Source organism: Rhamphochromis sp. 'chilingali' (genome assembly GCF_963969265.1).
Source record: "Rhamphochromis sp. 'chilingali' genome assembly, chromosome: 12".
NCBI classification, from domain to species: domain Eukaryota; kingdom Metazoa; phylum Chordata; class Actinopteri; order Cichliformes; family Cichlidae; genus Rhamphochromis; species Rhamphochromis sp. 'chilingali'.
The window spans coordinates 11,488,389-11,512,260 of record NC_137939.1 but is presented as its reverse complement, the minus strand read 5'-3'; the positions used below and the strand labels follow the sequence as shown (position 1 = coordinate 11,512,260).

The 23,872-nt window shown below is 42.8% G+C and overlaps 1 protein-coding gene across 2 annotated transcripts in view; it reads left to right on the top strand.

Annotated features, from left to right (window-relative positions):
• agrn (agrin) overlaps window positions 1–20,890 on the top strand; it is a 283,985-nt gene extending 263,095 nt beyond the window's left edge. For both annotated transcript variants that reach the window (XM_080900080.1, XM_080900081.1), the window contains 6 exons: window positions 3,034–3,150; window positions 5,286–5,469; window positions 6,284–6,371; window positions 10,897–11,121; window positions 13,713–13,816; window positions 17,882–20,890. In XM_080900080.1, coding sequence (XP_080756206.1) covers window positions 3,034–3,150; window positions 5,286–5,469; window positions 6,284–6,371; window positions 10,897–11,121; window positions 13,713–13,816; window positions 17,882–18,042 — 879 coding nt within the window. In that variant the 3' untranslated portion in view covers window positions 18,043–20,890. The remainder of the gene's footprint in view (window positions 1–3,033; window positions 3,151–5,285; window positions 5,470–6,283; window positions 6,372–10,896; window positions 11,122–13,712; window positions 13,817–17,881) is intronic.
• Window positions 20,891–23,872: the final 2,982 nt, after the last annotated feature.

Genomic DNA, 23,872 nt, shown 5'->3' with positions numbered 1-23,872 from the left:
CAGCCTTTGAGGGTGCTGCCTAGGGAGGTGGAGGCAGATCAAGGAGATAGCAGCAGCGAGAGAGTGCGTAATGAAAATTTTAAACCCGGCGACTAGACTAATAAAGCAGGTACATGGTTCCAAATGAAGGCGATCTAATAGTTTGATCAGTCTGCAAGTCATCCAATTATATTAAACAGTGTAATTTGTGACTGTGAACATGCACTCTGTCAACTCCATCAACTTCCTCTAAGATGCAACACTGCTTTTTTCTTTTTTTTCCCCTCTCTCTCGCTGCTCAGTCACCCCTCCTCTGCCTCCCCATCGTCCGTATGGTAATTGTGTTTTATTCCAGCAACGGAGGCAGAAAATCTTATTAAAGAAAGAGAGCAAGGGAAAAGCGAAGATGAGTGGGGGGCTGGTAGGACGCAAGGGATGAGCTGAGACTAGTTATGGAGCTCATTGCAGAGACCCTATCCAGTATTGCTCTAAGCTAATTCTCTCCCACTTCAGCGCTAAGAACCAGGAAGGCGTTACAATACGCTTTGCTCAGAGAAACCTATATCATATCAAAGGTGGTCGCACACAGGAACATATATGGATGCATATAGCATGTTCATTTCAAAGTCTGTTCAGGCTGCTGACGTAATGAACTACAAACTTTCAAAGGTTCGGATAACAGAAATAATAATCTACTTCACCTCATATTGAATGGCTGTGGTCTATAAATGAGGTTGGGTTAAGTGGCACTATTCATAGACTCTCATCCATGAAGTGTTTTTTTTTTCCCTCCTTTTCATCTTTTGCTAATGGCATCGTATGTTTCATGCACGGCCTTCTTAGACTTACTGTCTTATTTGCATTCATGTTCTCTAGTGTAAATACGCACTTGCACAGCTTTGTGGTTTCATGTGTGTGTATGTATATAATGCAAAGGTGTGCTGTCCACATTTTATATTCTTGTTTAACGTGTCTGTCTCACATGTCAGTGCTTCACAGCGGCTTTTTTTTTTTAATACTCTTGCAGGTGCGTGTGTTATAGTACGTGTGTGCTTTGTGAGCTTTTGCATTTGCCTAGATCTGCATGCTCCTTTGTGCACAGACACTTTCTAGTTACCCTAATAACTCTCTTCCTCCCTATTTTCTTTCCTTCTCTATGATGTGCTGTCTGGAAATAAGAAATCACGCAAGGTAATTAGACAAGTCCCAGTCACACCTCAGCCCCGCATTTTGTTTGAGCCACCTCGCTGTGTCCTCTTACCCTCATCTCTTCATGCAACAACTGCACAGACCAAAAAAAGGGTACTTCTGCAGAGCTGCAGGCAGCTTTAAAGGTGCCAGTTCTGTAGAACAACTTTGCCATTTTCATAAGCTCATAAACGCACACACAGCACCAAAGAGGAGATGCTCCTAAAGAACAAGGTTTGGCTTTCACCTCGGTCCATCTGCTGTGGGGGTGGGAAGGTGGTAAGAAGGAAAAGAAGCAGCCATCTTTGCGATGGCCATTGTTTTTAGCAACAAAGAAACGTCTTCATTAGTCTGCCGTAGGCGGGGATATCACGCCAGTGCCGCGTGCCTGTCGGAAAGTGAGAGCGAAGACATGGGAGGCGAGGAGGATATATACCGTAGGAGACGGTGAGGTGCTAAGCCAAGCCTGGCTGTTCTTTTGTCATCTGCTCTCACTTTTATGCACAAGAACAATCCTCCATAATATCATGAACTCGCTCACTCTTTTACCCATTACGACACAAGTCTCACTGAACATCACTGAGCAAGAATCACCCCATGGAACCAGCCATCCTCTTTCAACAGGTGGTTATTATTACCTGGAAGAGGGGGAAAACTTAGAACATGATCTACCATTCCATTGCATGCAGTTTCACTTAGCGTCATAGAAGTGTAGCTTGACATAGATAGTGAGTACTTAAATTCCAGAGTATCACTCTATGAAGGGGTAAGATCTCAGGGAAGGTGCAGTATGTTTCTGTAACTCTATCTGCAGAGTAGATGGGTGTTGTAGAGCAGTAATGTCTGCATACAGAGCCTGAGGTGGCCATCTTTGCCCTACAGTTTGGTGACAACTTTTGGCAAAGCCTAGAGGCAACAGCCACAACTGGGTCCAGCCGCTTTGGCCAAAGTCTCTGCTCTATCTCAGCTGGAAGCGGCTCAAGGTGCAGCGACACAGCCCCGGGCTTCAGCCAAGCACCACAGCCTCCCGCACTCCAAATCCCATCCTAAATAAAAGCCAGCCTGATGCCAGCTTGCCTGCACAAAGCTAGTTTATTTGGCCCCTTCCATCATTTTTACAACAATTAACTCCACTTTAACCCTCTGGCAATTACTGCCCTACATAAAATAAAGATCATTAATTCCTTCCTTCTGAAGTGGGCCAGTTCTCCCATGCAAAAGTAGCAAAGAGGCACCTTGCTAATGCAAAGCAATTGTTCCAAAGGTTTGGTGGAAAGAATCGAATTTCATAGCCGCCTGCTGCACAAATGAATTGCAATTAATGTGTCTCCACACTCAACCGTTTGAAAGGTCGGTGCTTATAATCAGCCATTCATTAGAGATGTCTGTAAAGAACCATCCATATCTCCAGCCCAGCCTGCTTCTGATTTTCCTTTGTAGTCTCTTTTTATGTCGCACAGATAGAGGATAATTGACCACTCTCTCTGAGAGACACAGAAATCAATTATGTTGTAATGTATCAAGTGTATTGGCGTGGAAGGAAGGCAAGGAAGTTCAGTTAAAGCCTCTGCTGGCTTTAGTATTAAATCTTTTTTTATGGGACATTTGTGACATGTCTGTAAATGTGGTATGTGTATTAATCTCAGTCTTTATATCTTGGGTAAAAGGATGCAATTTATTTCCTGGCTCCCTTGACTGCGGTAAAAGTATAAACCAATATGTTCTGAATAGGAAACTCTTGAGAAAAGTTGATGATGAGTTATGGGAAAGAGTCAATAAAGACATACAGAGGTAGATGTAGAGCTATTTTTGCGGGGTGCATCGCTGGCTCATCAGCTGAAACGTGTCTGTGTCCTTTCTCATCAGAACCAGCACGTAGATCTTAACCTGAAAGAGTCTCTTTTTGTTGGTGGAGCTCCCGATTACAGCCGACTAGCAAGAGCCGCTGCACTTACGGAAGGCTTCAAGGGAACAGTCCAGCAGGTAAATTTATACATGTCTCTTTGTAAACGAATTAATGTGTCATTAACTCATATTTTCGATTCTATGTTATTTTAATGACCTTAGACATACAGCAGCAAAGTCCAGCGATAAGTTACTCGCTGTACTGCTATAAGCCCTCGCATTAGTAATTTTCCATTATGAGCTCACTCTGTGACGGACAGTGGCTGTGCTCATTTGGATTAGTGCACACTAATAATAGAATGCACATTTTTGAAGTCTTTCCATTTTGCTATTCTCAGATCTTTCCCTGACAACTTTCCAGTTTTTTTTTTCTTCCTCCACTTTCCAGCAAAAATCTCATCTCAGAGTGCCAAAAATAACTTGGTAGAACAAAGGCTGGATGTTACTGTTTGCGCAAAGTTGTCATTAGTTATCCTCTCCAAACTTTCCCTTGACAGTTTCGAGCAAATCAAAAGCTAAATGTGGCGTTTGTCTTGCTTGGCCTGTAGGGAATAATTAATTATGAGGAAGTATTCCGAGTCTGGTGTACTGTTTAACACGCGTGTTGTAATTTTCGGAGGCAATTTTCGGTCTGCAGCAGCAGGGGATTCGTCTTCAGAGGTGCGTGTTAAACTGAATCTACAGCCTCACTGTACGCATTTATTTACTTGTAGGATGTGTCGCCATAATTAGATTTAAGGATGGTTCGGCAGAAAACACAAAACCCTTCATGGATGTGTTCCTTTGGATAACAATCAAGAGTGGTAAATGATAATCTTCAAGTGGTGTGCTAAGGAGGCGAGAATTTAATCAGATAATTTTAATACCTTAAACGACTTATCAGAGGTAATAGGCATACGAGCATGACAAGAATTATATTGTAAATGCAGCACTTCAAAGAAAGGTCACTAAGACTATTACATAAATGCATGTCTTCAAAAATAGTAAATGAGGAGTGTTTATAAGATTTTGTTGATTTGTCTCCAAACGCATGCACACACACACACACACACACACACACACACACACACACACACGCACGCACGCGCACACACACACACACTGCTATAAAGCTAGCCCCACTGAACTATGTAGCATGTATTTACTGCACATTATGTCCAGTATGCTCTGTTCTTTATTGAAGGTCAACACAAAGACAAACAGTGAAATCTCAGTGAAATAACTGATCGAATACAGAAGACACCTGCGTACAAGAGCTGTGTTTTTTTTAATATATATATATATATAAGACAACACAATCCTGTTTGGTGTGAAATGGGTGTGGCCTAGTCAGAAAAGGATGATATCCTATATTTCTTTGCTCCAAACAGGATTCAACAACATCTGGAGAAAAAAATATCTTAATATATTTTTAGATTTTGTTTTTGCCTGGTTACTAATAAGTAAAGGGCTGTCAAACATAAGGCCCGGGGGCCAGTATCAATCCGTCAAAGATTGACAAAAAATCTGTCCCACAGAATATCTTTGGAAAATGTGAAGGAGCACATTTTAACTGTGTGGACATTCACATTACACCAGTAAATAAGTAAGAGATTAACAATTAGACTACAGAAATTATGATTTTTACATTGAAAAAAACAAGAAAGAAAAGAAAAAAGACATTCTCTAATTAACAAATATTTTCCATTTTTTTATTACAAGACTTTCTGCGCATTGAGCTGACAGACTTTTTTCTCTATTTTTACAGATTTATTTACTACAGTTTAAGCCAAAATTAGCAAAATCAACATGTAGAAAAGCTGTATTGATGAAATTGCACTACTTTTTGTTATATTAAAATATCTCAGGAGTCTCACTGGTCCGGCCCGCTTAGGATCAAAGATCAAAGATGGCCCACGATGTAGAATGAGTTTGACATCCCTGGTTAAGTACAATCAAACCACTGAGTCATCGTGATGTTTTCCACATTTTTATTTTGCTGCTTATTTAATAATTGATATTTGATTTTAGTGATGTACTATCTCAGAAATCCCAAATATGACTCTCCACTGTGGCTCAGATCCAATTTATTTCCTCCCGGTGCCTTTTGAAATATGCGGCCACTAGCGAGAACGTCGCTAGTTGCCGAGATGCATGCTTTTTGTTTCGTAAACGTCTTCGAAGCCAGACTGAGGTAACACCTGCTGATAACGCCCTGTGTGCACTGCTTCTAGATCACTCTGATGGGTACGCCCATCCTCAGGGAGGAGAATGCCTTGCGCTCCAGCAGCGTAGCCATGTTCCAGAATCACCCCTGCTCCAGGGAGCCCTGTCACAACGGTGGCCGCTGCAAACCTCAGCTGGACACTTACAACTGCGAATGCCTCAGCGGCTTCTCAGGGCAGCACTGCCAGAACAGTGAGTACCGCTGCCATCTTTTGTCATCTGTCCTAACACATACATTACATTTGGCTTTATCCTAATCCGAGTGAATGAACCAGAGAAAATCTCAGTTCTTAAACACATTTCCTACCCCTACTTTAAGGACCAGTGTGATTTCTCTTTGTGTAAGCCAGTGGCTAACAATACTTGCTGGGTTGAGATCACCTTATCATGTTTTTGCACGGCTTCAGTGAATCACTGTAACCGTACAAATTGTTCTATTTCCTCATCCAAGATGATCTGGTTTTACTCCAGAAGCATAGCATTTTGGGCTGCTTTTAAAGCATAGTATGAGTGGCACTGAAATCAGTGATGCTTCATGTAACACTGCTTGTTCTTGGCTTGCCTCTATAGAAGGTAAAATATGAGTCTCAATTTTTTCTGCTCATAAGACCTTTATTTCCATTGTGCTCTGCCATTGCGAGGTAATAATGCCAATATTAGACATGTGATGTCTCTTTTATGTCACTCTCATTATGTATTGATCTCAAACTAACGCGGCACTTACGAAAATGATGAACTGTGTCAACTGAATATTTATGAAAGGAAGGGGTTGCGCATTCCTTTCATCATCTTCGTGATACTCTGCCAGACGTGCGCTCGTTCGGGGCCAATCTGTCTTACATACTCAGTCGTTGCTTTTGCCATTAACCTTGGGCGTGTGGCCAACGCACCAATCCACCTACCCCATGCTCACACTTCATTGCCTTCGGCTCTGATAACTGAATCTTTATTGATTGGTGCGATCTCATCCTCTCATCATTCCTCGCCCCGCCCCTGTCCTTCACAGCCATCCACGAGAAGTCTGCTGGCGAGACCGAGGCCATCGCCTTTGACGGACGGACGTTCATCGAGTACCACAACGCTGTTACCAGGAGGTAAGAAAGACTACAGTCCGTTCAGCATCATCCACCATCTCTGCTGTAGAAGCTATTAGCCAAATAACCCCTCTTTTCTCCATCTTCTCCCGTGGTAAGCTGTGATGACAGTGTTGATGATATCATCATTGCTGGGGCTAATAGCTCATCGTTCTGTCTGTGGCAAGTCCCGCTACGCTTTTGACAGGATTTCACTAATTAGCGAAACAGTTAACAATCACAGTGTTGCCCAGAGCATGCTCGGTTCGCCCTGTGGTCTACCCCGTAGCTCGCACTGATGCTGAACAGTAAGCACACACATGATTAAACTTCTCATCCTATTTTGATGTGGTCATCATGTGTGGATGACCGTTTTTCATCAAGCTTTCAAAGATGTGTTGGCTTCAATTTTAACTCCCCGTAATGGGGAAAGAAAGCCGATGACGTAGTTGGAAAATGATTTCTGGGGCTGTTGTATAAAAAAAACACAAAAAAAACAGCAATGCACTCACTTCAGGCAACTGATGAGACATTTTTAGTCTTCCATCCATCTACAAGGTTGGCAAGAGAGCGCCTCCAGGTTGGAATAAACAAAAATGTTTATGTGACGAGCCTGAAACGACGTCAAGCATACGGCTCTATATCTTCGACTCGCAGCTCCTCACACAAACACTCACACAAAACCGGGTTACGGTGTGCAGATCATCATGCTGCCGTGGACGCTCATACCTCACACTCACTCAGAAACAACTGGCTGGAGAATCACATATCCGTGTGTGCCTTTTGATGTGTCTTTGCTGCTTGTTGATGGCGTTAGCATTCCAGTTGTTCGTCCTCTGTCCTTGACCTCCCTTGTCTTTGTCCACATGTGTCTTTGTTTCATGTGAATGTCCTTCACTGTCTTTCCTTTTCACTCAAGCCAACTGACCAATGAGATCCCAGAGTAAGTAGACTTTAACACTGGGTATTTACCCAAGTTTCAAATCCAGCTCGACTAACAGCAGTAAAAAAAATTTTTTTTTAAAATCCATGTTTGATAACCCAAATGCAAAGATTAAAGCACATTCAGTTTCCCGTCTTAATATCCACACAGAACTCATCTTAACCGTTAAAGCCAGATTTTCACATCCAAGGCCCATATCCATAATTTCATTTGACAGGTTTCCTTATTTTTAATGCATCATGCATTGTCATTAGCTCCTGTCTTTTTTTCCTTTCAGTGCAAAGGGAAGCATGAATGTTTGCATGATAAGCATTGTGCACAGCCCTCCGAGAAAATGAATTGCTGTACTGAGAATGTGCAATATTTTATGCATGGTTGTAGCTCGTTCATAAATAAAATGAATTGCCACGTGCTTTATGCTGAATGGCATTAAGCGCTAATGTGAGAAATGAATGAGACCCCTTGAAAACTACAAGAGGAGGTTATACTAAATACAACTCAACCTAGTTTCTGGTGCCTGTGGAGTTTGTGCGCGGGAAAACCCTCGGTCATGCCTTAGTTATTAAAGGTTTTTCTTCCTGCTCATTAGCTCGGTAAGTAACCTCTTTTTTTAAAAAGCGCTGAAGCAGAATTCGGCTCAAATTAAGCCGACTGGATTCCGCCCAGAGTTCCACTCCATGCCAGGGCTTCTGTCATTTCATTTTTGCCAGATCTCTAACTGTAATTGTGAATAATTACAGAGTCGACTGTACAGAAAGGCTGTGACATGTTAATCACAGATTTGTCTCCCTTTGTAGATTAGACCTCCAATTGAGATCTCTCTCCTCAGTGTGTAGCCATGGGCATCAATCTCACTTAGCAGCAGGGGACAGCGGTCCTTGAAGCCAGACTGTCAAAAGTTTAATGGATGTCACATTTACTACGAGCCACAATGAGGGTGAATCTAACCATACCAGGCTCTTGGTGCAGCACTCTAAAGGAGCACAATCAATTGGGTGGGATTTGATCTGGTAAAAGGAATGAATACATTTCTTGGCCATTAAGTGGCGCTAAGGCCAAAATGTCAAACTTTAACCCTGGGTTAATGTTTTGGTTACTATTTACAGCACCCCTTTGATCACTCCTCCTCCTCCATATCTGGAAGCTCAGGTCGATTACGCTCAAGCTCCATTATTTCAGAGACAAATCATATCTGGCCATGACTCTCAACTGATACGCGCTTGACCCCATTTTTGGACAATTGCCCAATTTTTCTCATTCGCTGCTTTCATCTCTGGACAGAAGGTAATTGGTGCAGCACTGTAGCGTGCAGAGCCATAAATATAAAGGAGCTGGTCAATAATTGGACGCTGACTTAAAGCGGGCTCTGCACCTCAGTGGACACTGACCATGAATGTGCTTAATCTTGATGCTTCACTCGTTTAAAAAATGCTTGATCCCAAGGCATTTTGGAGAGTTAGTCATCCATCTTAATCTCAGCGGTTCCCTTAAGAACCTTTTTATGGTTGTGGTGTTATCAAGGCTAAGCTACACTCTTCCTATGATCACACAACAGTTGTTATCGACTTGACGTGGTCGATATTGTAGTAGAGCAGATAAGTTATGCTTTTTGCAGCTCCAGGCCTAAACTAGACCTCCTCCCTCCCCTCCTCCCTCCCTCCCTTTCTCCTTGTTGCCCCTTGCGCTTACACTGCATGCCGTTGACTTTCTCCCCCTGCTCCCTTAAGTCCCGAGTCTCTGGAGAACCCATCCGACCAGAGGTGAGTCTCTCAAAGCTATCAAAAATGTGGTGCTGTCGGCTTGCGTATCACCTCCTCATTCCTCCCCTTCCCTCCAGACAACCCCTCGTCGACCTCTCACAGGGCTAAATCCTCCTCCGCAGAGACAACACTGTTTCCATTACTGAGATAGAGTTACCAATACGAAAGGCAAAGAGCCTCTGCATATGCTTCAATAAATTCTGAAAAAGTTAAGAGCTCTGATAACAGCACAAATCCATCCAGAGCTGCAGTCTCTTTGCAATAGCTGTCCTCCCACATGGCTTTTTATTATTCTAAGCACTACTGCCACCTAGAGTTGAAACGTAGGTCCACACCCTGAGAGGCCTTTTTCAGCTTTGAAAAAAATCCGAGAAGATAAAACTCTTCCATTTCCAAAAAGAAACAGCATCACAGCAGAAATCTATGAAGTCTGCGGTGTATATGAGATCTAGAGCGCTGTGCGCCGCCGTTGTTTTATTCATGATATATTCAGCACTTTTAATAACCTTGACCTTATCACTGACAATCCGCTCCAGTGGAGATTTATTGGGCCCTGTAAGCTCTTTGAGGGTTTGCCAGGAGAAGGTTCACTAAGCTGTATTTTTTGTTAGTTTTTTTTTTCTCTCTGGAGAAATTTTTTTTTTTTTGGTGTGTGTGTGTGTTCCTGTTTACCTCAGCAGTTTTGGTTAATCAAGGGGGTCGATGTTTGTAACCTAAGCATGTTTTTGGAAAAGAAAATCCTTTTTTCCCCCTCTGCTTCTGCTGAGGCGACTGGCATCATTTTTGGCATGAGCTTTCAAAGTTTATTTCCTCCAAAGTTAAATATCATCTTGCTGCTTTGTTTAGACATCATTTAATGGAAGATAAACAGGGAAAAAAATGAAGAAAATCTCCTCGAGGTTAAGGAGAGCTGCTATTCTCATTCTCTCTGTATTCCCTCCCATTTCCTGTCCTGTTTGTACTCCCATGTGCTTCCCTGTTTGCTGTGCTGACTCCCTTGCCTTGTTGTCTGTCTTGTCTTGTCAAATCTATCTCCAGGTCTGTGGTGTTGTTTTTTTGTTTGTTTTTTGTTTTAATTGAATCCACGTGTTGTTGGTTCTTTGTCGTACGTGCCCTCACCTTGTCTCTGTCTTTGTGTTTAAATACCCTTTGAAGACGTTGGAAGTAGTTCCATTTTGCTGATGTGCAAACAAATGTGCAGAGACTGAATGATGAGGTATGATTGCCTGGATGTCTGCTGTATCTCTGGTGGACTCACGGAGGACCTTTGTTAGTGTGTTTGTATGCAGACATGGATGTGCGGTGTTGTCTGTCTGTGCACGAATTCAGCAGAGGCACATTGTTCTGTGTACTTTTCTCGCGCAGCGGTGACAGTGGCTTACAGTGCCTCTTAAGGATAGAAGGTAAGTCTCCTAGTCTCTGCATCCAAATCACCCTGGCAGCTGTAGCAGTCAAGAGACGGGAGATCAAACAGCTGCCTAAACAACACACACAGAGCAATGCACAAAGCAACAAAGGAAGCAGTAGGCAGCAGTGCAGTTCAGGCTCAGTAGGATGTAGAAAAGCTAATAGCGAAACAGCCCCCTGCTACTCACCCAGAATCCTGATTCTCCTTCAAAATCCCGGTAACTCTGTTAGCATGTGATTGCAGAGTTAAAGCTACAAAGTTTTCTTTCTAAATATGTAAGCAAATAGAACCAGATGTCATCACAGGTAATGCACCTTTGAGACGACAGCACAGGACCCTTGCTTCCTATATGCAATATCCATAGGTATGTTAAAGATTAGAAATCTTTCTGATGTAGCAGACAAATAAATGAACATGTATTTTCTCTCCTTCTAGCGAGAAGGCTCTGCTGGTGAACAAATTTGAACTAAGCATCCGAACTGACACGACCCAGGGTCTGGTGCTGTGGAGCGGAAAGGGCGTGGAGCGCTCAGACTACATTGCCCTAGCAATTGTAGATGGACATGTCCAAATGACCTATGACCTGGGCTCCAAACCCGTGGTGCTGCGCTCTACTGTGCGTGTTGACACCAACAGCTGGATACGCATCAAGGCCAGCAGGTAAGACGGGAGACGATAGGTAACAGGGGATCAGTGATGGAAGCTTTTACATTTAGACCAGGATTAGAATTAATCCATATTGTGTTTGTGTTGCTGCACACCGTGATCTCCTGCATGAATCCTCGGCTACACAGCGATCCCTCACACTGAGATGACTCTGATTAGTTCCAGATTAACGTTATTTTCATGCCTGGTCATGCACGAGGATGATATTATGCATCAAATTGCTTTGACACGGTAATGAATGTTCAAAAAGGAAGAACATCCTGCAATATCCACACACACACATAGGCAGGAAATAAATGAGTAAAAAAAATAAGAAAAGTGAATGCGTATTTGTATGTGTATTTCCCTTTCATACACATCACTGTATTTTGCTCTGTAGATGACTTGCAAGAATGCTTGATTTAAAAGAATAGAAATACAGTATGAATAACATTGATATAGCTGCAAGTAGTGAAGACGAAGGTCCAAGCAGACTGTGAGCATTTGAACTGTCGTTGACCTCTCAGGACAGCTGTAGACATACCACATGCTTAAATTGCTATAATCTTAACAACTGGGACTTTCAAACCGTAGAACCTCTGCCTCACCAGAGAAGTGAAAATGACTTTGCCTCTGCAAAAACTTGGCTCACGAGACATATCATATATGCATACCTATGGTATTCCCCTTGTTTTATGTAAACTCAAAAGCTTCATAACAGTCAGAAAATGCATGTGATGTTAGTCTGAAAAAGTCTCATCGTTCATGGAGTTTCATGTTTTGTCACACATTAGTGAACCTCAGGGACATTTTTGTAACTTAGAGATTACAAAATGTGTGAAATCAATCATTAACAGATTTAATGCTTGAGACCTTAGATTGTGCAAACTTGCACTAATCCATGCAGCCAACTATGAAGTCTAAACCTGTTGCATATGTGTTGCTACCCGGAGGTGGAGTCTGATGCACTTTAATGCATAAGCTTAGTACTACTACCAAACATGGGTCTCAAGTGCAAAAAGTGCAAAGTGCAAAAACAAATGCCCTTCAGGCTTTTCCAGTAGTCAAGCCTGGATGAAATAAATGCATGAGTTACTTTCTCAAAGTCAGCAGGTGACAATTTTCGCAAGGGCCCACAGCTGGAAGGGGGTGGCTTTAACAACAGAATTTATTTGATCAGTTTGTCAGGACAGATGACGTTGTACTTACCACAAAACTAGTCAGTCACATCATAAACAGTTTTTGATACAGTTGAGCCTTGTCTATACAAACCTGTAGCAGGTGCATAGACACTCACCGACACTCACTTTCCTGTCTTCCTCTCACGTTCTGCCAGAGGTTTCTTAATGTTAAAAGGGAGTTTTTCTTCACCACTGTCGCCAAAGCACTTACTCAGAGGGAGTCATCAGATTGTTGGGCTTTTCTCTGTATTCTTAAACTGTCTTTACCTTACAATATAAAGTGTATTGAGGTAACTGTTGTTATGATTTGGTGCTATATACATAAAATTTGAATTGAATTTATTAGTTGCACTTGCTGGCACTGGATTGGACCCCATTTTGCCTTCAGAACTAAATAATTTCTTCGTGCCAGAGAATCAGTAAGAGATTTCTTTGTGGGTATATCCTAGTAGATTTCTGAACCACGCCATGTTAAAAGTCCCTTAAATCACATTTCTTCCACATTTTGATGCGCAGCTTGAACTGCAGTAGGTCGTCTAGGCTACGTCTTAATGCCAAGGTGACATGTATGACCAGATATTTGTGTTAACAAAGTAACAAGTAGTTGAAAATGTGTACCTAATGTAGTGGCCAGTGACTGTAGGTGCATGTGCAAGAACAATAAATAACACTTGAATTAGAGAAAATAACATTTAGTAAATGAATAATGGATAGAAGAGAAAAAACACGAAGTGTGCCGAACTTTTCTGTCCCATGGTGATGTCACTTTAATGGATTTCTTCATTAAAAATAAATTCATTGCCCAAACTCAACACCTTCCCTGCGACCCCTGCATTATCGTCGGTGAGCATTTTACGTTCGGCATAGCGGCGACTGGTCACGTGGGGGGATAATTTGTTCGGTTTCATCACGTAAGGCGGGAATAATCGATCCCTGAAAAGCTGCTCCATCCATTTCAAACAGGAACTAGGCCAAATCTCATCCCAGACTAACAGGGAGACCGCATGAGAAGATGACATCATTTCGATGGTAATGATGGTGTAAATCGCAGCATGTGGCATACGACTCACAAAGCTGCATAGCTAGCTGTGTTTCTGGCTTGCCTCTAATGACAGTCTCTCTGCTGGAAGCCCACTTTAGCGGGGTTCAAATCAGCTCTGTCTTCACAATTCTTAAGTGTGTGCTAATGCGCCACATGGAGCCACCTCAAATAAATGGTGCTCTAACGGCATCTGTTAGCTGGTAGACAGGCACGTTTAGAACACTGCTTGGCAAAGGCAGTTATGTGAGTGCTTAGTATACTGGCAGTCGAGCAATAGAGTCTTGATGCCTCAAACGAAACGAAACTGCAATTTAAAGCTATTCGCTGTGACACACACGTACTCACTTCCAGTGCCCTTCTCCTTTTGTCTTTCTCCTCTTTAGAGCACTTCGAGACGGCTCTCTACAGGTTGGCAACGAGGCACCGGTGACAGGGTCATCACCTCTGGCATCAACACAGCTGGACACAGATGGAGCACTCTGGCTGGGTAGGTGGCCACACATGCAGGAAAAAGTTGAACTCTTAATTCAGACTTGAAAATGTGCCTAGCTATGCCATACATAAAGCATGGCAATGCTTGTAATTGTGCAGAATAGTGCTTTTTCATCCTAGCCACTGGTTGGGCTGCCAAAAAGTGAGCAATGAAGTCAATGCTTCTGGCAGGTGAAAAAAAGATTGCAGTTTAGGCAAAAAAAAAAAAGTCCAAGCCTATTCAGGTATTGAGTTGAGAAATGAAAGGCTATCTGACTAACTCCAAAGTTGTCTGCTCTCCTGAATTGAAAATGACCAAAGTCGGCCCGTTATCTACCTCGAGTTAAATTTAAGCTGAACTTGGCTCAGAGAAATCATTTTTGAAAGAACACACACAGCACCGCTGGATTGAACATTCTGAGGAAATAACATCGAAGACGGGCAGCAAAATAAAGTCAGACTGTTCTTTAAAATGCACAGTGCGCAGCGAAAAAAAGACGCAGGTCTGTGAGGAGAAGCAGCCCGAGTGACATTTAAAGAGCCTCGCCGCATGTAAGAGGTGTGCTCGTGCTCTCAGGTACACGTACACAAACACACATGGGGAGGCAGCGCAGTGGAACAGGTGCTGAGCGAGCCCTGCAGCAAGAATATATAATCCTCACGTAGCCCTCCCATCGAGAGCCCTTCTCCCTTTTTAAATCCCCTTTTCGCTGTTCATCATTAATTCATCTGTAACTCGCATGAAATTAGCCCTGTCGACTCCTGATTCTGAGGCACACAATCCGATTAATGCGGGCAGGGACAGGGGATGTAAAGAGCTCAGCGGGAATGTGAACTCTCGGCCTCACAAAACATGGAAGAGATGGAGGTGCGGGGGTGAAATGAGTCGCACGGGCATCAAGTAAAGAGGAAAAGGGATGCAGGAGGGTTCTGACCCTGTAGATACCAAAGAGGGAAACAGAAAAGAGGGCTAAATAGGTAAGGCATGGAAAATGAAGCTATGGTCTCTCTCCCCCTAAGAACAGATTCAAAATAATTCTCAATAAAGATGTTTCACGCTGTCTTAGTGAGAAAGACACTAATGACTACTTTATGTTTGCTCAAAACACCATCAAAAGAGGAACCTGAGCAGGCACCCAAAAATTAGGAGAGCTGGAAGAATTACACCCGTAATGATTTGAGAGAGTTTGCTAAAGGTGAAATTGTGGTGGTTAGACGACTGGCTCAGAGCATCTCCAGATCTGCAGCCCTTGTGAGGTGTTCCCCGTTGCAGTGGTCAGTGTCTATTAAAAGTGGTCCAAGGAAGGAAGTCTAAGGAGCTTGGAAAGAAAAGCGTCTGGACTTCTTTAAGTTGTTTGAAGACATTTCACCTCTCATCCGAGAAGCTTCTCCTGGGTCCGGGTACGGTTTGCCCCTCTGGGGGCAGGGGTACCTGATCCTGGCATATAGAGTATGTTTGGGGAGTGTGAATGTGTGTACAGTGTCTATTTGTGTCTGTCTCCATGTCGGGTGAGTGCCGAGTATTTGTTTGTGTATATGGAGGTGGGAATGCATGTTTGTGTCTGTGTGCGCCTGTTCGTCTGTGTCTTTATGTCATCTTGGGTCGTAGACTCCACCTCTCTGGGAACATCTCAGGCTCTCCGAGGTATGGAGGCCTATCTCCCCTCACCACACTCCCTGCCAGTGGCCGATGCCCTCAGATGTTGGTGTGTTGGTGGTTCTTGGTGTCTGGGGCTGGGCGCTCATGTATGTACCGGGCACCCCATGTACCGGCCTCTGGGCCTGAGGCCCGGTCCTTTCTGGCACAGCTGGCTGCCGGCAGAGCCTGCAGGCACGTCACTACAACCCCCTCTGGCCTCTGCTCCATGGCTGCTGGGTGACCTCTCGTTTGGAGCTCTCCTCAGATCTTCCCAGGAGGGTGGGTCCTCGTATTCTGGGGCCTGGATCTCCTCCACCTGCTTCATGCCCTGGGGGACGGGGCTATGGCTCCCCACACTCCCTAGCAGATCGTTACATGGAGAAACCTTTTGAATACAAGTGTGCCGATCCACACAGGTGTGCACACAAGTGTACACACGGGTGTTCACAGACACAAACTTCACCTTTCTTGGCTGCTACCTCAAAGCACATTGTGCGCTGTCGATCTTGCGTACTGCACACTAACATGTAAGCTATTAAGACTCGACTGTACACTGTGATCGTGTTTTCCTTCGAAACAGTAAATTCCGTTGAAGCAGCCTTTCAACGCCTCTCTCCGTCTCTCCTTAGCAAAGCTGACCCAGACAACAAAGTAAAGCTAGTTTTCAGCTACGAGCCCGACACGGAACCTAACGTATTAGCCAGAGGTCCCATTACTACGGTTCGGAGCCGCGGACCTGTTTTATATACGCGCGGAATAGTTTTCCATACGAGATCGCGGCAAAAAGTGCAGCTTTACCTAATGTCCACCCTACTGTTACTCATTTTATATTAAGATTTTAAATCTATTTGGTATTGTTATGGCGAGTTGCCTTCAGTAATAGTAATAGATCACACAGCAATAGTACATTCATGTAGTTGTAAAAAGCATGATGATATATTAAGTAATCCAAAGTATTCAGAATACGTTACAAAATACATTTTGGGGATGTATTCTGTAATCTGTAGTGGAATACATTTTAAAAGTAATCTTCCCAACACTGGTTGTGGTCATAAGTTTATATAGCATTTATCATGGGCATGAATATCATGGTAGTTTGGGGTGTTTTCATTATTTCTTAGAACTGTTCTTTTTCCAGGGTGAGATAATTCTACACCATACATCTTTAATGACTTTAGAAAACAAGAATTTGGTGCACAAGTTTGAAATTATTTGGTATTTTCTTAAACCACACAGGATCACAAATATTTAAATAAAGGCTAAACATATACACCCCCACTAATAATTGGCTTAGGAAGTTGCCCATAGATCAGACACTTTTTGTAGCCATCAACAGGCTTCCAGCATAATTCTCTTTTTGGCAGAATTAGTAGAGTTTATTTAAACTGGTTGGTTTCCTGGCACAGACTCAGCTTTTAAGCATAGTCCACAATGTTCAATAGATCAGATTCTACCTTTAACATCTGCAAACTTGCTGCAAACCATCAGCTCCGTTTCTGTGGGGGGGGGGTTTGAGCCACAGAGGAAAAGAATGATTTTCTGCTTTTGGTTTCTTTGAAATAAGTACGAGAAGAAGTGGGTAGTTAGCAGCTGTATACAAGTGGTGGCCCAGAGTTCGAAAAACACAACAACATAAAAAAAAAAAAAAAAGTGACCATTTCTGAAATGTTTTGTTTTTAGTTTTCTTTTGCTTTCAGGATGCTGTTGTGTTTTGTACCTCAGGGCCAACTCAGCTATGAGCAGCAAAGAGCAGCACGTATAAGAAATCAGACTTCTATATACACAAAGGCTGCCAGAGGGCTGAGAAGACTAAGTGATGGACATGTGATACACGGGGAGTTTACAGCACGGCAGTGAGCACTTAGCACCAAAGATGGAAACAAATTAAAAATAATGAGGATGTTAAGCATTCATCATTTTATACTCCGTCACCACCTTTCTTTTGTAGTGTTTTTTTTTTTTAGTACTTTATACACCGTGTCAAATTAAAAGAACATTCTCTCTTCTCTGTCTGACTTCAGTTCTGTGTGACTGCCGTGCTAGGCTCCATCTCACTTTGATCACGGCAGTCTGACAAATACACTGTCATCCTGTCATGTCCATCAGCTGGTGTCATAGTGAAAAATATCAAAGGCTGTAATACAACCTGACAAAACCATGTAGCTGCTTTTGTAGTTTGTACCAAAATATTTCAAAGGTTGGCTATTTGATGGATATTTCCAGTTTAATTCGTTGCAAAAGCCGAACCCTTATCCCGCTGTTTGATCTTTAAAGGGGCACTACACTGACTTTTAAGATTAGTTGACTAGTTGTGCAAAGTATTTTTCTGCAGGTGAAAAAAAGAAAAGTTTAAAGTTAAAAAGGAACTGCTGGCTGATTTGACTGAAATAACCTTTTCAGTGACTCACAGTCAAAGTAACCTCGTCTCCTGTCCCTCCTCAGGTGGTCTGGAGGAGCTGCCGGTTGCCCGCCGGTTGCCTAAGGCCTACAGCACGGGTTTCGTTGGCTGCATCAAGGACGTGGTGGTGGACGGGGTGGATCTCCACCTGGTGGAGGACGCCTTAAACAGCCCCAGAATATTACACTGTTCCGCCGCCAAATAACTCCAGCAAAGACAGAAATATCGCAAGCAATGAAAAAGAAAAAGAAACCCTCCCACCCGCACCCTCTATAGCGCCCATGTCTCCTGCTGTAATTATTTTCTATTTTTGTATACTTCTCATCGCTTTTTATATGGAAAGAAAATGAATATGTTGTTTTCATTTTTGTTTTATATATTTTGCTCTTATCCGCACCTCCGTTCACAGTAAAAAATTCCTTTTCTTTCAAGGCCCTTCTTTTTTTTTTTTCCCAAAAAGAAGGCACCTCGGTGAAAACCACAGATATTAAATCCATGTCACATTTGATGTTTTTAAAGAATCTTTAAAAAAAAAACCAGCCCTACCAGTTTTTTGTTTTTTATTATTTTTTATTCTCATCCTTTACTTGAACACGGTGGACCCTGCTGATGATCTCCGGTTACTGCCTTGTCTCGGTGCCATATCTGCCGTTCCACATTCCCCAAGCATGGCCTATACATCTTTGATAGACACACATTCCCTCACGAGAGATGGATGCTGTAGCCGGTGCGTGCGTTTCTTCGATGCTGCAGCCAGCTGCCGACTACAGTCAAGAAACTCTGTATTCAGCCCTGGTATTCAGTCCACTGTATTTTCCAAATGGGACTTTTCAGAAATCAGTCAAGCTGCTACAGTGAGAAAGTACACAGTCATAAGCACTCGATCAACCCCATCTCACAGCACCCTGAAAAGAGGGAAAAAAAAGAAAAGAAAAAACTCTCCACTCGATCTGAATCCCATCCAAGCCTTTAGTTTTGAAATATGACTCACTAACACCGCAACCCGATGTGACGGAGAGAGAGCGCTGCGTGCAACAATGACTTGCATATTAATAGTCATAAGTCAAGACATGAATCACAGACATGGATAGATGTTATAAATATAGAGTATATAAATAATACCTGAGACTGTGAATATGTAAGATGGGTTCTCGTTGGAGAAATTGTGCTTCTCCTGTACTATTGTGCGTTCTGTTCTACAATCAGCAGATGAACTAATGATGACCACTATAAATGCATGCACTTCTGCAGTGTTGGTTTGAAAAATCTGGGGGGTTTTTTTGTTTGTTTGTTTGAGTCCAAGAAAAAGAATCTATTTTGAATAACTGGGAGTCGGGGGAGGGGGGCGTTTTTTGTTCTTGTTTTAAACGAATCGAGGTTCCTTTTTCTTCTTTTATTTTCACTTCTCAGTGATTTCAGAAAGTACAGGCTTCACAGACATCTTTAAAGTCTGGTCATTCCTCATTTTTTTGTTTTTTGTTTTGTTTGTGATAGATATATATTTCTGTATTATTCTCGGGAGCAGTTAGTTTTTGCAGGGCCTTTAATGGCGTCTAAGGGAAGAGTTATTACCATATCTGACCTTAAGGAGGTGCTGAAAGCAAAGACTGAAGAAAAGGACAGACAGAAAGGAGGCAAAGGGAGATCTTATCACGAGAGCCACTTCTCTTGGGAATGTCCTGTCAAACAGCAGTCAGTCAACACAAAGAGAAAAAAATCTTCACAAAAAAAGAGAAAAAAAAACTCTACCTGAGACTTAAATTCATGTTTTTGTATTTCACCTAGGAACATTCCTGGAGGAATCTTTTTTTTTTTCTTCTTTCGGCTGTTGAGTGAAAGAAAGAGAGAGAAAAAGAGAGAGACTTTGACGCTATTGTGACCCTTTGAAGCCATAGCAGCCGCAAAAAACTGGGAAAACATACATAATCCTTCAGTACTTGCGATCTAACCTAGTAACGCATGGGTTTGTTTAACTAGTGCGAATCCTGTACAATTCAGTGAACTGTTGCAACGTGGAGTCGTCTTTGCTGAACCACAATAAGCTTCGATGAATGACTGAAAGAAACTTGTTTTGATATGAGAACCTTGGCAATATTCTGAGACTAAATCATGCCTGTTCGTGGTTGAGTATCAAATGGTCTTGTACTTTTTCGTTTGTTCGTTTCCTTTTCTCTCTTAGGTTCCTAATTATCTTTCCCTCCTTAAAAGTCATCAAGCAACCTGTTTTTGTACAGCCCTGCAATTTTTAAGTGTAAATTTAGCAACAACGTGTGATCTGTGGAGGTTTATGTTTTTAGTACTATACACTGGAGCCATGTCTGACTTTTGTCTGTTCACCCACACGATGCTCTATACTTCTGTAAATGGGGGAGGAATAGCACTGAAGCTGATTGTGTGCGTCCGCACCAGGGCAGGAATCCCTCTTCTAGTGTCCCAAGATGCTTTTAAAATTCCAGCAGTCACTCTCTCAAAGCTTAAACTGGTCTTATTTTATTACACTCTTCTTGGAGTTTGACCACTTCAGGTGGAACCACTTGGACTCGAGAACACACACACACACACAAAAGACAATTGCAGTCCATGTATGGTTTGGATGGAAACTATGAATTGCCTTAAAAACCAGTCATCTTGAACTGCGAGCAGGTGACGAAGACGTTATCCATGTAACTGTTTTGTTACTTTAGCCAGTGTATTAGCCTCATTCTGATAATGTAAATGAGTAATACAAAATAATAATAATAATAATGACTATATTAGTAATAATGCTCATACTCATATGAAAAAAATATCCCAGAGGGCTTACGCAAATATCCCATCTGGCTTTTTACAAAAAAAATCTTCTATTTACTGATTTTTGAATCTATTTTCTGTTCCTTATTTATGTCTACATGTGGATTACCCTCCATGTCTGGCCTCTGTAAACTACTGTCTGACTGCGCAAACCTCGTCAAAGGGCAGTGCACCGATAAGAGTGGCATGACCTGAACATTACTAACTTTATGACCTTTGTCTTGTGTTCCTACCACCATGAAATAAACCGTCAACCAAATGGAGTCTCATCTTGTCTGTCATCTTCATTTTGTCCTCATTTGTGCCACATCAAAGCTTAATATTTATTTTGATTACTGATTACAGGTCAGAACTTACAGCACTTACGTTTTCCTGCCACCCTGCATAATTCAGTTCTAATATGAGATAATAGAGTAGAGATCAAAGTTAGAGAATTATTCATGTTTACTTGATTTATTTTATTTTTTGCTCATTGGTGACTTTCATAGCTCAAACATTAGGGGAATACTAGGCCCAGTTGTGGCTATAGCACTCTTTTGGCAATATTTGAATGATTCATTCCAGAAAGTACAGTGATCTAAATTAGACAATAGTTTGCTATTTTAGCAGGAAAAAAGCAGCTTGGAAACTGAAATATTAATGGTTACAACTTTCAACCATTAGGAAGTATACAGGTCATTTTCTTGGAATGATTTTAGCACATCTGTGCTCGTGGGGCCTTACCAACATCTCACATTTCCCTGGTTCGATTTTGTTCTTTTCAACAGAATAGAGTTGCTAATCTTCCAGAGATTCCCAATTAAGTACGGATCAGAACTTTGGGCTAGTTATTTCATTATTCCAGCATCAACAGCTTGAATTGTTAAATTGTTTCACCCAGGTAGCGGTGGACAAAATTGTTGGATTACTTCAAACTGATGGCAGAAAAGGAAGAGTGCGTGTATGAAGGAGCTTGTAATAAACACCTTGTCATGTAGCTGTGTAAGAGGTCACCCCAACTCAAACCAACTGACACCATTTCCTGTCTGAAAAAACTAAATCAAAGTTGTCATCACTAAAGAGATTTGTGCAACAAGCAGTGCTCCTTAGCAAAGGTTAGTGTAGCCTGCAGCTAAGTTGGTCACTGCAGACTTTGCTTTAAAGCTCACATATTTTCACGTGACGAGATGATGCACTGCTGATTTATGTGAACAACTAGGATTTTTTAAATATATATACAGGGGGACTTGAGTATTCTAAGAACTGGTGTTACATGAACAAGTGCCCTCAGCAACAACCAACTCATTATCGTTTTACCTAACGGGAATGGGCGTTTTGCTATTCAACTGAATGCTAACACAAATATCTAATCATCCAGTCACGTGGCCAAAACCCACTGCATTTAGGTAAGATAAGATAAGATAAGATAGAACTTTATTAATCCCTCGGGTGGGTTCCTCTGGGAAATTCGACTTCCAAAAAAAGCACAGCAACGACCGAAGTTACAGTTACAGAATTGTTATATATATATATATACACACACACACACACACACACACACACACACACACACACACACACACACACACACACACACACACACACACACACACACACACACACACATATATAAATACAGAGACAAATATAAATAAAATATACAAAGGGGATAAATAGAATAAATAGGAATAAAAAATAAAAATACAAGTGAATTGCACATTTCAAGTATTGAGTCTATTGCACTGTTGACTATTTACAAAAAGTATTGCACAAAAGGTATTGTACAGTGAGGTGAAGAGGCACTACAGCTTAGTTGTTCCCCCCTCCTTTGTCCTCCTGTTTCCCCTCCCTCTCCCCTCCAGAGAGGAGTTAAACAGTCTGATGGCGTGTGGGACAAAGGAGTTTTTAAGTCTGTTAGTTCTTGTCTTGGGGAGAAGCAACCTGTCACTGAACAGACTCTTCTGGTTGTTAATGGCCGTGTGCAGAGGATGCCCAGCATTGTTCATAATGTCCATCAGTTTCTTTAATGTCCTTTTCTCTGCCACTGTCACCAGAGTGTCCAGCTTCATGCCGACCACAGAGCTAGCCCTCCTGATCAGTTTCTCCAGCCTGGATGAGTCCCTCTTTGCTGTGCTGCTCCCCCAGCACACCACAGCATAGAAAAGTACTCCAGCAACCACCGACTGGTAAAACATCCTCAGGAGCTTCCTGCAGATGTTAAAAGACCTCAGCCTCCTGAGGAAGTACAGTCGGCTTTGGGCTTTTTTATACAGGTGCTCTGTGTTGCATGACCAGTCCAGTTTATTGTCCACCCACAGCCCGAGGTACTTGTACTTGTTGACCACCTCCACCTCCTCCCCCTCTATCTGAACCGGCAGTGGACCTTCTCTGGACCTCCCGAAGTCCACAACCAGTTCCTTAGTCTTTGAGGTGTTGAGTTGCAGGTGGTTTGTGTGACTCCATGCGACAAAGTTCCTCACCAGACTTCTGTACTCCTTTTCCTGATCATCCCAGATACACCCCATGATGGCCGTGTCATCTGCAAACTTCTGAATATGGCATAATTCAGAGTTGTAGCAGAAGTCAGAGGTGTACAGGGTGAAGAGAAGAGGGGACAGCACAGTTCCCTGTGGTGCTCCTGTGCTGCTGACCACAGTGTCAGACGTGATGTCCTTCAGCCTGACGTACTGTGGTCTGTCGGTGAGGTAGTCGGAGATCCAAGCCACCAGGCAGGGGTCCACCTCCATCCTGTTCAGTTTTTCCTGAAGCATACAGGGCCGGATGGTATTAAAGGCACTGGAAAAGTCAAGAAACAGGATCCTGACCGTGCCTTTTCCCCCATCCAGGTGTGAGTGGGCTCTGTGTAGGAGGTACAGGATGGCATCCTCCACTCCGACACCCGCCTTGTATGCAAACTGTAGTGGGTCCTGGGCATGTTGTACCTGTGGTCGGAGGAAGTTGAGGAAGAGCCGCTCTAGAGTCTTCATAAGATGTGACGTCAGTGCCACCGGTCGGAAGTCATTCAGCTCATTGGGCCGGTTCTTTTTGGGGACCGGGACGATGCAGGATGTCTTCCATAGGGCGGGCACTCTCCCCAGTCGCAGACTGAGGTTGAAGACTCGTTGTAGCGGCTCCCCAAGTTCAGCAGCACACGCCTTAAGCATCCTAGGACACACCTTGTCTGGGCCTGCTGCCTTTCTGGGGCGAAGCTTCCTCAGTTGCCTCCTGACCTGATCCACTGTGACACTGGGAGGTGTTTGGGAGGA